General features: G+C 25.6%; 5 protein-coding genes and 2 non-coding genes across 7 annotated transcripts; 3 read left to right on the forward strand and 4 right to left on the reverse strand.

Annotated features, from left to right (window-relative positions):
• Positions 1–154: 154 nt before the first annotated feature.
• Positions 155–1,713, reverse strand: T551_03109 (uncharacterized protein; the record flags this gene model as incomplete). The annotated part of the gene is made up of 2 exons (XM_018375372.1): positions 155–1,599; positions 1,656–1,713. 2 exons carry the CDS (start codon positions 1,711–1,713, stop codon positions 155–157), a joined length of 1,503 nt encoding a protein of 500 aa, XP_018228271.1.
• A 986-nt stretch (positions 1,714–2,699) lies between these two features.
• On the reverse strand, positions 2,700–3,252 carry T551_03110 (uncharacterized protein; the record flags this gene model as incomplete). The annotated part of the gene is given in 7 exon segments (XM_018375373.1): positions 2,700–2,799; positions 2,832–2,841; positions 2,853–2,977; positions 2,985–2,998; positions 3,066–3,078; positions 3,119–3,142; positions 3,218–3,252. Coding segments are annotated over 7 exon segments (321 nt in total).
• A 415-nt stretch (positions 3,253–3,667) lies between these two features.
• Positions 3,668–3,751, forward strand: T551_05041. The gene has a single exon. It is a non-coding gene; the product is annotated as a tRNA-Ala (tRNA).
• A 1,119-nt stretch (positions 3,752–4,870) lies between these two features.
• T551_05042 lies at positions 4,871–4,942 on the reverse strand. Its single transcript has one exon. It is a non-coding gene; the product is annotated as a tRNA-Gly (tRNA).
• An 821-nt stretch (positions 4,943–5,763) lies between these two features.
• On the forward strand, positions 5,764–6,596 carry T551_03111 (DNA-directed RNA polymerase III subunit C37; the record flags this gene model as incomplete). Its single annotated transcript, XM_018375374.1, has 2 exons — positions 5,764–6,151; positions 6,202–6,596. 2 exons carry the CDS (start codon positions 5,764–5,766, stop codon positions 6,594–6,596), a joined length of 783 nt encoding a protein of 260 aa, XP_018228273.1.
• Positions 6,597–6,654: 58 nt separating this feature from the next.
• T551_03112 (uncharacterized protein) lies at positions 6,655–7,990 on the reverse strand (the record flags this gene model as incomplete). The annotated part of the gene is made up of 7 exons (XM_018375375.1): positions 6,655–7,058; positions 7,096–7,257; positions 7,299–7,368; positions 7,414–7,487; positions 7,513–7,685; positions 7,732–7,851; positions 7,893–7,990. The coding sequence occupies 7 exons, from the start codon at positions 7,988–7,990 to the stop codon at positions 6,655–6,657; spliced, it is 1,101 nt and encodes a 366-aa protein (XP_018228274.1).
• Positions 7,991–8,164: 174 nt separating this feature from the next.
• On the forward strand, positions 8,165–11,840 carry T551_03113 (uncharacterized protein; the record flags this gene model as incomplete). The annotated part of the gene is made up of 10 exons (XM_018375376.1): positions 8,165–8,259; positions 8,309–8,922; positions 8,966–9,497; positions 9,541–9,891; positions 9,939–10,359; positions 10,402–10,672; positions 10,713–10,966; positions 11,014–11,383; positions 11,425–11,599; positions 11,642–11,840. 10 exons carry the CDS (start codon positions 8,165–8,167, stop codon positions 11,838–11,840), a joined length of 3,282 nt encoding a protein of 1,093 aa, XP_018228275.1.
• Positions 11,841–12,436: the final 596 nt, after the last annotated feature.

The raw sequence follows: 12,436 nt of genomic DNA on the forward strand, positions 1-12,436 counted from the left end.
ACCCTAACCCTAACCCTAACCCTAACCCTAACCCTAACCCTAACCCTAACCCTAACCCTAACCCTAACCCTAACCCTAACCCTTAAATTTGAAAATTTATTAGAATTTTAAACGATTAGATTCTAATCTTTCCTCCTGAAAACATTAAAAACCATTAAACTTTCTCACATCTAGCCCTAAAACTGTTATAACCCTCCCTGTGCCAAGAATCACAATCTCCTCCATATTTTTCATAACGATTTCTAAGATTATCACAATGATCCTTAGAAGGCTTTCGTACAAATGTTTCTTCCAACAGCTTATCGCATTCATACTCAACATCCCTTCCCATTTCCATGCACGTACGTCCCAAATACAAACACTTCTCTAAGACCGGCTCGCTTCCATTGTGATGTAGATAACATACTTCTCTCAATTTAGTTGTACACGCACTACCCCTTTTCTTATATTTCAATTTTTCTCTACCTAGTGATCCACGCATGTAATGCTCTAACTCTTTAATCGCCGTTCTGTTAAGATAATCTTGGTAACATCTTCCAAAAAGATTCTCACACGGTATTTCAAGCCCCGTTGCATTAAAATACGTCAAAGCTTTACATTTCGCCTCCAATCGTGGACAATCTCTGTGTGTAACCCGTGTTTTTGTTAAATTCACCCACGGAATTGTCTTATTCCCATTAACGAGTCCCCTATCCTCAAGCTCTTGGTATAAAGACGTAAGATGCCCATTCAATGGATCATAAATCTTGTAATCAAATTCCTCACACATCTTCTTCACATTGTTTCCTCTTCCATCCTTCCCGCAAAACCTCTTCAACGTCACTGAAAGACCATTAAAATGCGCACACAGCCCTCCTAAGCTCTCGCATTTTTCTTTGTCAGTCCCTCCTTTGCCAAAAGCCGTTATTAAATACGCTAACAGTAAATACGGATCCCAATTCTCCAACAGTGGAAAATGCCCTCCTAACCTCTGGCCTTCTTTAAAAAGATGATCTGCGTGTGAATATCCCGTATATCCAACCCCTACTAGTCCTGTTTTATTCTTTAATTGTTTTAATAATTCCGTTCGATTTAAACATAACCGTGTAAAATCAAGCCCTTTACCTCCAAACTTATGACACGCTCCTTCAAGCCTGCTGTCATCCGAATCATCATTCTCCTCAAACTCCCGTGAAAGAACTTCCAATGCAAAATCCTTTTGTCCTTGCAGAAAACATTTCATTCTTGTTTTGCTGCATGAAACCGTCACACCATCACTACCACATGCTGTTTCCAGTTGATTACAATCCGACACTTTCTGTAAACACGTGGTGTAATCTATATTTTCTCCATTTTCCAAAATAAGCGAATCACATTCAATTTTAAGTAAGGAAAATAGCCCATGACACGCTCCTTTATAATTCTTGCAAACTTCCTTCAAACCATACCCACCCGACTTAAAAGTCGGATCTAATCCTTTCACGCCATTGCAATAACTCTTCAAATGTTTTTTACAGTCTTTTTCATTCTTTGTATGATTCCCCACGACGTATCCTCCAATAAAAAATGCCTGGGTCATATTGTCTGACTTTGGAAGATCCTTATAAAATTTCTCTGTTACTTTAAAAACAAAATTAATGACCAAAACAAGAAAGGAAAAAGCACTAATTAAATACCTGAAAATACGGTGGTTGCAGACAAAATCAAAGCACATAGGAAACCTAAGAGTCTCATTTCCAAACAGCTGTTGGAATTGAAGACTACTTAAACTGTTACTAAATGATTTTAAAAGGGTCGATGAAAAAAACGACGCTTTTAAAGGATTCAGAAGATATCTGTCAAACGAGTGATGAAAACACGTGTGAGAGTTTAGTAGGAATTCGAACGGAGATATAAATTACAAAACATAAACATAGATAAAAAATACTCTAAAAACATGCATATATTGACGAAGTAGAGAGAAAATATAATCATAAATAAATATATATTTTTACATATCTATTAAATATCTATATAGATCTAAATACACGTAAATAAAAAAGAGTTAAATAATATAGTTTAATACAACTAAGTATAGATAATTAATACAATATATAAAAAATTGAACTGTACTGACCACATTAATTAAAAACAAATAATAAATATACAACTACAGTAAATAAAAGCTACAAATGAGTTCAAACGAGCTCAAACAAACCTATTTGAAATCATTTGAGTAACTAAATGCATAATAAACCGCTCTTGACATTAGAAAATATATACAATAAACTAAATAAAATCTTAGTTCAATCCTAATTTTAATAAGATAAACAGATACAATATAATATTATAATATATAAATTATATGTTATAAATTACATGTCAACTCCAATATTTCAAACAAATTAAAGTCAAAAACAACTCAAAATAATGCATTCCTTAAACCATAAAAATTTATATTCCTGCAACATCCTAGTTAACAACATCCTAGTCAAATTTAACACATAAATGTACAACTTTATACGAATTTGAAGCAAATTCCAAAACAAACAAAACATGAAATATACAAACTAACAGACAAATTACATAAAACCCATGTACAAAAATCCTTTTATTCCAAATGAATCCTAAATGGATTCCACGAGATTCTATGAAACTCTAAATAATCTCCAACAGATAACCCATGAATTAATCTTTCCAGGAATCTTTGCACTAATCTCGATAAGCATCCCATAAACCAGTCATAGATTAGTCTCTAGATAAAATTCCCAGGCAAAAGTCACTAACACTTCAAACACTCCTAATAACCTAACAGTTCTGATAGTCTTTAAGACAGAAATTCTTGCATTATATAACAATTTACAATAATTTACAATACAAATACTATTTTTTACTATATAAATTCCATTTCATTATCCTTTCCAACTCTACCATTTCTCCGGACAACTGGGTTTTTAAGACTTCACAGTAAGCGATGCTCGAAATCATAAAATACTCAAAATATTTTTTATTTCTCATCCTTTTACAAAAATATACAAAACTAATCTAAAAAATAAGTTTATAATCTATTTGGCTCTTGCACTAGATAATCCTTTCTATTATTTAACTTCTATATAATTTCTATATAATTTTTATAATTTTTACATTATACAACTCTTACAGTAGAGTATTCTTATAACACAATCTTTACAATACAAAACTTTTACAGTATATAACTTTTATATTACTCAACTTCTATACCGCTTAATATCTATATTACCTAATTTCAAACCCAATATTTAACTTTTGTAACATGCAATTTTTAAAATACTTAATTTCGATACTCAAAGTACATACTTTTCAACCAAATGTTTAAATATAAAAATAGTCAAGTTTCCTATTATAATATCCTTTTTAAAATAATGAATCAAGATATTTCATTAAAAAACTCAAAATTATCCAATCATTTTAAACATTTATTTTAATTTATTTTAAATATTCATTTTAAACATTCTTGTTAGTATATAAAGTTTAGAAATAATTATACATATAAAAAAAAATTTTGAATAAATTAAAATCAAAAACTAGATGCAAAATATAACTTAAAATATAAATTAATTTTAAACAAGTTAAATGAGATGTATAAGCAAAATATAAAAGAATAAATCAAAACAATATCTATATACCTATATATTTTTTTAAGATGCTTGAGACAAAGGTCTTATAGATTGGGTTCATGGTGTAGTTGGTTATCACACACGCTTTGCATTTATAAGATTGCGTGGGGTCCGGGGTTCGATTCCCCGTGGATCCAGCTTTTTTGAAAATCAAAATATTAAATTTGTTTATCAAAAAATAAATAGAAATGAAATCATAAATTTTAATATTTCAAAATACTTAGATATAAATCTATTCTTCAAATAAAAAGTTAGACTGGCTTATCATATATTATCAAATGAAATAAAACTTAGTATACCACTTTTAATAATAAAGAGACAATTAAGAGAATATAAAAACTTAGGATTTCATTACATTTTCATTATATCTATAATTTGCATTTTTTATTGCAATTACAAAAAGTTACAATTTAATATAGTATTAAATTTATAGTTAATTATATATACTAATATTTATAACTATAATTTTTTACAACAAAATTAACAATAAAAAATTAACTAATTTCATTATTCCAGTAAATTTCATGAAATATTTTATTCTTTTCTACTAGAAAGGATTATATTTTTTTAATAAAAAAAATTGACAAAATGAATACAATAATAATTATATTTTTTATTTCTTTAATTGAAAGTAGAATCATCTTTTTAGAAAAAAAACTCTTTTAAAAGATTTATAAAGTCGTAAAAAGTTAATATAAAACTTATAGAACTTATTTATTTATAAAATTAATACAGTTTTAAATGATCAAAAACCAAAAAAGTAATTAACTTTCGAATTTCGTTACAATAAAAACATTTTAACAATCATAATTTTTTATAATTAGTCTTAGACTTAATATATAAAATATTTTTTCATAAACTTAAATATTAATATTTTATTCAAAACTATAATAATTTATATTTCAAAAACATAAATAATATATTTAAAATGGTTTAAAGAAATAGTAATCCATTTTTCATATGAATTTAAATTATTAACATTCTAATAATTTAAAATTTAATATTTTTTATATTAAATTATACTAAAAACTTCAAAAATTCACCATATTATTTTTATATTTGTTAAATTTAATAAACTACAAATTCAAACCATTTTCAGTTTTAGTTTTTTTTTTTTGAAATCTAGTAACTTTTAGACTAGTATTTTTTCTTTAGATTCACTCGTTTTAAAATATTTATTTTATTTTTAAAAATGAGCTGCATTCTTCAAATTACTTAAACTATATTAGAATTCAAAAGTATACCAACTTGAAAACTGCGTCGACGGGGAATCGAACCCCGTTCTTGTGCTTGGAAGGCACAAATCATAACCACTAGACCATCGACGCTTTCTTAGGAGGGCACAGAATATATATTAAATATTTATCAATTGAGAATAAAATAATTGTTTTAAATTAACTATAACGTTAAAATATAAGTCAAGTTCCAACTGTTTTTTATTTAAAAAATGATAATTTAAATATATAAATATTAAAAAATTCTAAAAATTTAAAAGTTTATTAATTTGTGATAATTAAATTATAATTTTTAAATAAAAAAAACTATTCATTACTAAATTTAAAATTAATATTGAAAAATATATTTTATTCATATTAAAATTCATTCAATGATAATAACTTTTATAATTTTACTTTATAAATTTAATATATTTAAAAAATCAATTTATATTATTTTATTAAATAATTTAATAATATTTTTTACATTCAAATGATACAATAAACCAAATATTTAATTAATCTATAATAGCTAGACAACCCTATCCAAAACTATTCAAAATCGCTGAAATGATTTGTTTTACACTAAATATTTTATTGAAAAAATCTTTTTTTAATTTCATAAAGTATTAACTTTTTTTCAAAAAATGTATTATTAAGAGTATTTTTTAATATATTAAAAGCTTTGAAAATTAATTATATAATTAGAAATTTTATAAATATAAACTTTTAAATAGATCTTTCGAAACTGTATTTTAAAATTTACGGTCTTTACAAAAAACTTTACCTCAAAAATTTAATATAAATAAAAATCCAAAAATCTAAAATCTCTTTCAATAAACTTTTAATGATTTGTACAAATTTATATTGAATTAAAAAAATATTAATGATTAAAGTCAACATTTCAAAAACTATTAACAAGATAATTTAGAAATATGAAATCAAATGAATCAATAAAAGGTCATTCATTAACATTATCAGAAGATGATCCAGTTATGAAAACCTATAATATTTATACTACATCTTCTCTTAATGATTATCTTTATCTTTTTCAATATCCTATACGACCTTCAATACAACCTTATACAGAAGAATCATTTAGCAAACCATTAGAATTACGAATCAAACCTAAATCAGGCCTTGTTGAAGTGGATGTGCCAATATATACACAACAATATTACAATAAAGAACGCGGTATTGAATTTTCTAAAAACCTAGAAAATGATCCTACCAAAAACAAATCTCCTATACTTGATTTTCAAACTCTTAATTCAAAAATAAGTCCTTGTCGCAATTATTACATGGTTGGAATTATTCGTGGAGGTTTTTCTTTTCTATAATTATAAATGACTAAATACTTAGAATGATAATAGATGAACTTCATCTTTCACCAGTAAACTATACTCTTCAGCTTAGACCAAGTTTTAAACACTTGAATAGCCTTTCCGTTAAAGAAGTCCCTGTAACAGGTTCCCTGTCAAATCTCAAATCTACTAGAGCAGTACAAACTTCTGCAAAATCCCCAGAGTATTCACAAACACTAACACTTTCTACTACTCATATTCTTCGTTCTATTGAGAGCGAGCCGTGGACAAAACTTACTTGGATAGATTCTTCGTCGACAATGAGTAAAAAGATATTTGAGCATCTTTATTCTAATGATATAAATGTTTTTATACAAAAATACGACTCTAAAGAAAATTATCTTAAAAGTATATCAATTGCAAAGTCAAATCATGTAGAAAATGATACTAAAAGGGAATCTTAAGAGTAAATTTACATGTCTTTTCGATAATTTTTTATAAAGTATCAAAAATAAAAAAAAATTAACAAATTTCCCATAATGATACCTTCCCGTCTTTTCCACCTGCTGCTAACCAATGCTTTTCTGATCGTTCTAGTTGTTTGTTTTTTTCAAATGATCCTAGTATCTTGTAATGTTTAGGGATTATTTCTGAAAAAGCAATAGAATAACATCCAGTCTCATGCCATTTACATACAGCTAATTGAGAGAGCGTATTACACGAATATACTCTAACCTTACCATCCCAACCAGCAGTTGCAAATATTTTAGCATCAGAACGAATCCTAAGAGATTGTTGTCCAACATGTCGTGTTTTAAATTTTAGTATATTATCCGAATCTGAATCAAGATAATATTTTACAACAAATGAATCACTACCAGATGAAATAAGAAATTCATAATGTGGATCACAATGTATCGATAAAACTAATAAATTAAAAAAGCGATTTAATTCTTTTTTTACCTGGTTCTGTATGCACTTTAAATAAATATTTAGTTTCCCATACTTGATGAACTGGAGAAAACAGAAAAACACCTACATGCCCACTCTCAAAACCAGCAGAAATTTCTAAAGTCTTGTAAGACAATTTTTGTCGATAATATATACAAAGACTCATTATTATTCCTTTTTTTATTTATTTTAGAAATAAAAAAAAGTAAACTAACCAGTGGTTTCTTTAGTAGAACCTATTTCAGAATATACCAACTGACAATTGGGCAAAACATAAATATCTATCTATATAGTTATTTAATATATTTTTAAAATAAATAATTTTAAAACCAATTCATTTTTATTTGAATTAGGAACAGCCATAAAAATTTCATCCTTTACATCATCTTCTAATTTTTTTAATACTATTTTGTAACCTTACAAAATTACCTTTATCACATACAGAAAAAGAACAATAATTTAAAGAATTAATATTAAGACTATAAACCATCCATGGTTTTTTTTGATATTCTTCTTTTTGGTCAATTGGAAGGTATATTTCTAAACCCTCTTCATATTCAAACTCAAGCTGCCAAATATATATTTTATTATCTCTTCCATGTCTAATTATATTTTAAAAATTTAATAAAAAAAATAAAAAAACTTTACGTAATAAAATAATTATCATTCCAATAATGACAAGTAAGTACTGAGTCTAAGTGTGCTCTCCAAACTATAATTGGCCTCCTAGTAAAAACATTCCAAATTATAACCCAACCATTAGCATCACTAATATTAAAAACATCATTTAAAATCGCTAATGAATTTACCAAGTTGCAAGATTTTTATTTTTTTTAAAAAAATGAATATAACTAATTTGTACCTCATGTCCTCTAAAGATATAAAGTGGACGTGGAATATTATTCATAAATAATATGCTCAGAATTACTTTTTTATAAGTATAATTATAATTTGACAATTTAAAGCACCTTAAAACCGGAAAAACATGAACTAAAAATTATTTATAAAGCACTATCTTAAATGTTCTGTAATTGAAAAATATAAAGCAATTTTCTAATACCTTTTTTATTGTTTAAAAAATATGGCATATGTTGTAAGCGCACATAAAGCATCTTCAGTAAAATATGCAGTAAAATCATATTTTTTAGAGCCAGAAAATCCATCTTTAGTAATTGCGTAAGCTTTAAAAGTTATTTAATACAAAAATTAATGAATTATTACATAGTAAAAGTAATAGAATTGAAATATATACGCTTTCAACTCAGGGATTAAAGCATGCTCATGAATTTACAATAAATGGAAAAGTATCTGCAATCTTATCCTATAAACCCCATATTGGCTCGGATACTGATCACCTTTTTATTGTCACAGAAGAATGTGTATATTTTACTTTGAGTTGGGATAGAATCAAAAATAGATTATGTAATGAAATACTAATTAAAGACGTTTTTGATCCATCATTAAGAACAACAGACTGTGGTCACTTATCTATTATTGACCCGGATTATCGTGCAATAGCGTTGTATTTATATCAAGGACTTATTACCATTATTAAAATTAAAACAGGAAGATATCAAAAAAATAGTAATGGAACCAAGAATAAAACTACGAATGAAGTATTTAATCTAAGGTTAATGGAATTAAATGTTATAACAATAACTTTTCTTTTTGGTTGTTCAAGACCAACTATTGCAGTTCTTTACCAAGATAGTAAATATGCAAAACATCTTAGTTCCTATGAAATAATAGTACAATCAAGGGAAAAGCGTATGAAAGAAGGCCCTTTAAAGAGCAGAGATTTAGATATTGGATCATCACTACTTATACCACTGTTAGATAGTAAATTATTCAAATATTTTTATTTTAAACTGATTTGTAATAGGCGGAATAATTATAGTTGGTGAACAAACACTAATGTATATTCATCCAAATTCAGAAATTAAATCAAAATTCATTATCCCAATTCCTACTGTATTTTCTTCTTATACAACGATTAACAATAATAAACATATTCTTGCAGATGATTATGGGCGTATATTTATGCTGACACTTTCAAATTCATATAAAGATTCTAATTTCATGAAAATTTCTCAAATAGGCATTACCAGTATCGCTTCTGTTCTTGTATATCTTCCAAATTCTTACTTATTTATTGGATCACATTATGGTGACTCTCAATTAGTAAACATTCCTGATTGCTTAGTTTTACAATCATTTCCTAATATTTCTCCCATATCGGACTTTTGTTTTGTCACTAGAGAAGGAAGAAATGAATTTATTGTAACATGTAGTGGGGCTTATAAAGATGGAAGTTTAAGAATTCTTCGTTATAATGTCGAAATGAATAAAACATTAGAGATTTCTAATCTAAATGGTATATATGGAATATGGGGACTTTATCTTCAAAATGAATTGTGAGTCATTTTTTATACATAACATAATATTAAAATGAGGAAGCGAATATACAGCGCTAGTTTTGTCTTTTGTAAATGAAACACGAATACTCAAAGTTTTTCATAATATTTTAAATGAACCAGAAATAGAAGAATGGGATAATTTCGCTATTCCTAATGCAAAATTACCAACATTAGTAGCAAAAAATGTCAATAATAATTTATTTTGCTTTATTTCAAACAAATCAATATGTTTAATTGACTGGAAAAGCAATTTAGTATTAAAAGAATGGATACCAACAGCAGATGACATAATTACATGTGCTTGTTTAGATACAGAATTCGCTTCTGTAAGTTTAACCAAAGGGAAAATAGTTGTATTTAGTTTAAAAAACATGACTATTGTAGAAATAGGGTAAATTAATCTTTTAGAATATTTATAATACTAATATTATATTAAAGAGAATACAAATTCAACTATGAAGTTTCTTGTATTGATATATCAAATAATGCGTTGATTTCTGTTGGCCTCTGGATAGTTCCATCAATACATATTCTTTCTATTCCCTCAATGGAATTACTTTTGTCACATAGTCTTTTAGGAACAGTTATTCCTAGATCAATTTGCATAGTATCATTAGCTAGTATGAATAAACCAGTTATTTTAGTTGGTATGGGTGATGGAACTCTTCTTTCCTACGGTTTAGATGGTTTGGACAAAGGTATTTTAATAGATCAAAAAACTACTACTATAGGGACATTACCAATAAATTTATCAAAGTTTATAACTCCAATTGGGATGAATGTATTTGCAATTAGTGATCGTTCTATAATTATATATGGTAGTTCAGGAAAACTATCTTTTTCATCAATAAATTTAAAAGTATGATAAAATATTTAAAATTGAGAATTAATAGTACTCTAGGAAATTAATTGTATGAGTTCTTTTATATCTAGTATATTTTCATCAACTATTGTTGTTGTTTCTGAAAATATTATTAAAATTGGATCAATAGACTCTTTACAGCAACTTCAAATACAAACAATTCCACTTGGAGAGCTTCCAAGACGAATTTGTTATCACGATAAACAAAAAGTATTTGGTGTTTTAACTATAAAATTATCTCTTGAAGCATCAAACGGAAATGAAGTTCAAACTAGCTATTTAAAAATTTTAGATGTTACTAGTTTTGATGGTAGTATATATATTAATTATATTATTCTAAAAATATCTAGTTTTAGATTCTTTCCAGCTAGAACTAAATGAATGTGTACAATGTATAACAAGTGTTACTATAGATAATCAAGACATATTTGTAGTTGGAACTGGATTTTCATTACCAGAAGAAGAAGAAAGTTCAAAAGGAAGAATCATTTTATTCGGAGTTACTAATAAAAAAATATGGGTATTTTCAGAAATTCAAGTAAATGATGCAGTATATTGTATAGGAATAATTGACAATAAAATCATAGCAGGAATAAATGCTTTGGTTTGTAATTAATGACATGTATCATAATTATTTAATTATTGTTTTAGGTACATATATATGCATACGACAGTTCTTTGAAAAATTTTAATGTTATTGCAACATATAGATCAACTACTCTTTGCTTATCACTAGCCGTTCATGGAACGTATGTTATAATTGGTGATCTTATGAAATCTGTATCTTTACTTGCTTTCATTAATACTGAAAATGGACCTAGATTGAAAGAAGTAGCTAAAGATTGTAACCCATTATGGATGACTTGTGTTGCTGCATTAGACAATGATCTTTATATAGGTGCAGAAGCAGAAGGAAATTTATCTTTATTTTGGAAAGATTTTAATACTACTTTTGAAGAAAATAAATTACAAATAATATCAGAAATTAAGTGGGGTGAATTGGTAAATCAAATTAAACCAGGTTAATATTTTTTCAATATTAATAAAATTAAATAATGTTAGGCACAATTTTATATTCAGAAAATTCAATAATAATACCAAAAGCTACATTTGTAACAGTAGATGGTTCTATTGGGATTATTTTTACAGTTAAACGTGAATATCTAGAATTTCTTGTTAATTTACAATCTAATATGGGAAAAATTATAAGCGGAATTGGATGCTTAAATCATTCAAAGTAAAAAACATACATTTATATATTTATGTTGATATTTCACAGTTGGCGTGCATTCTGTAATAGAAGAAAAAAGTCAAATGAACCTAAATGTTTTATAGATGGAGATTTTGTTGAAATTTTTATTAACTTGGATGATGATATTAAACAAAAAGTAATTGATGGTGTTGATGGTGGTATTCCACTGTTGTTGACAGTTAAAGAAGTGAATGAAATCATAGAAAATTTTATTAAGTTTCACTAAATTTAAAAATAATATTTATTAAATATATTTAAAATATTTTAAAATTTACAAAACAAATTATATTTAGTTTCCATTTTTCATAAAATTATTTTAATTTGATTTTTTTATTAAGATATTTTCTGTAGTATTTATTTTTTTGTTTTATTTGGAATTATATTTTATATATTATAAAAATAAAGAAAATTGAAATACAATATTATTTAAATTAATATAGATTTATTTAATAGAATTTATTTTTAAAAAACATAAGAGAATGATCAAAAACAAATCATGATTTTTTATAAAAAGGTTTTAATAAATTTAAAATTTAAAAAAAATTTTAAAAATTATTATTAAATTTTTCAAAGTAAAAAAAAATATTTTCCTATTAATTATAATAAAATATAAATGTGTTATTTTCGATAATTAAAGTTTGTATTTTTTTAAAATACATAAATTATATTTAAAATCTAGTTTTTTAAATATAATATATATTTCGTATTCTATTTAATATAATCCATTAGGCATGATAATATTAAATTCTTTTATAATTTTTAAACAATCTTTAATGAGCTAAAATTGAAATAAAATATTAATATTTTTTATTTTAATTTCAA

The sequence above is a fragment of the Pneumocystis jirovecii genome (assembly GCF_001477535.1).
Source record: "Pneumocystis jirovecii RU7 chromosome Unknown supercont1.15, whole genome shotgun sequence".
Classification (NCBI taxonomy): domain Eukaryota; kingdom Fungi; phylum Ascomycota; class Pneumocystomycetes; order Pneumocystales; family Pneumocystaceae; genus Pneumocystis; species Pneumocystis jirovecii.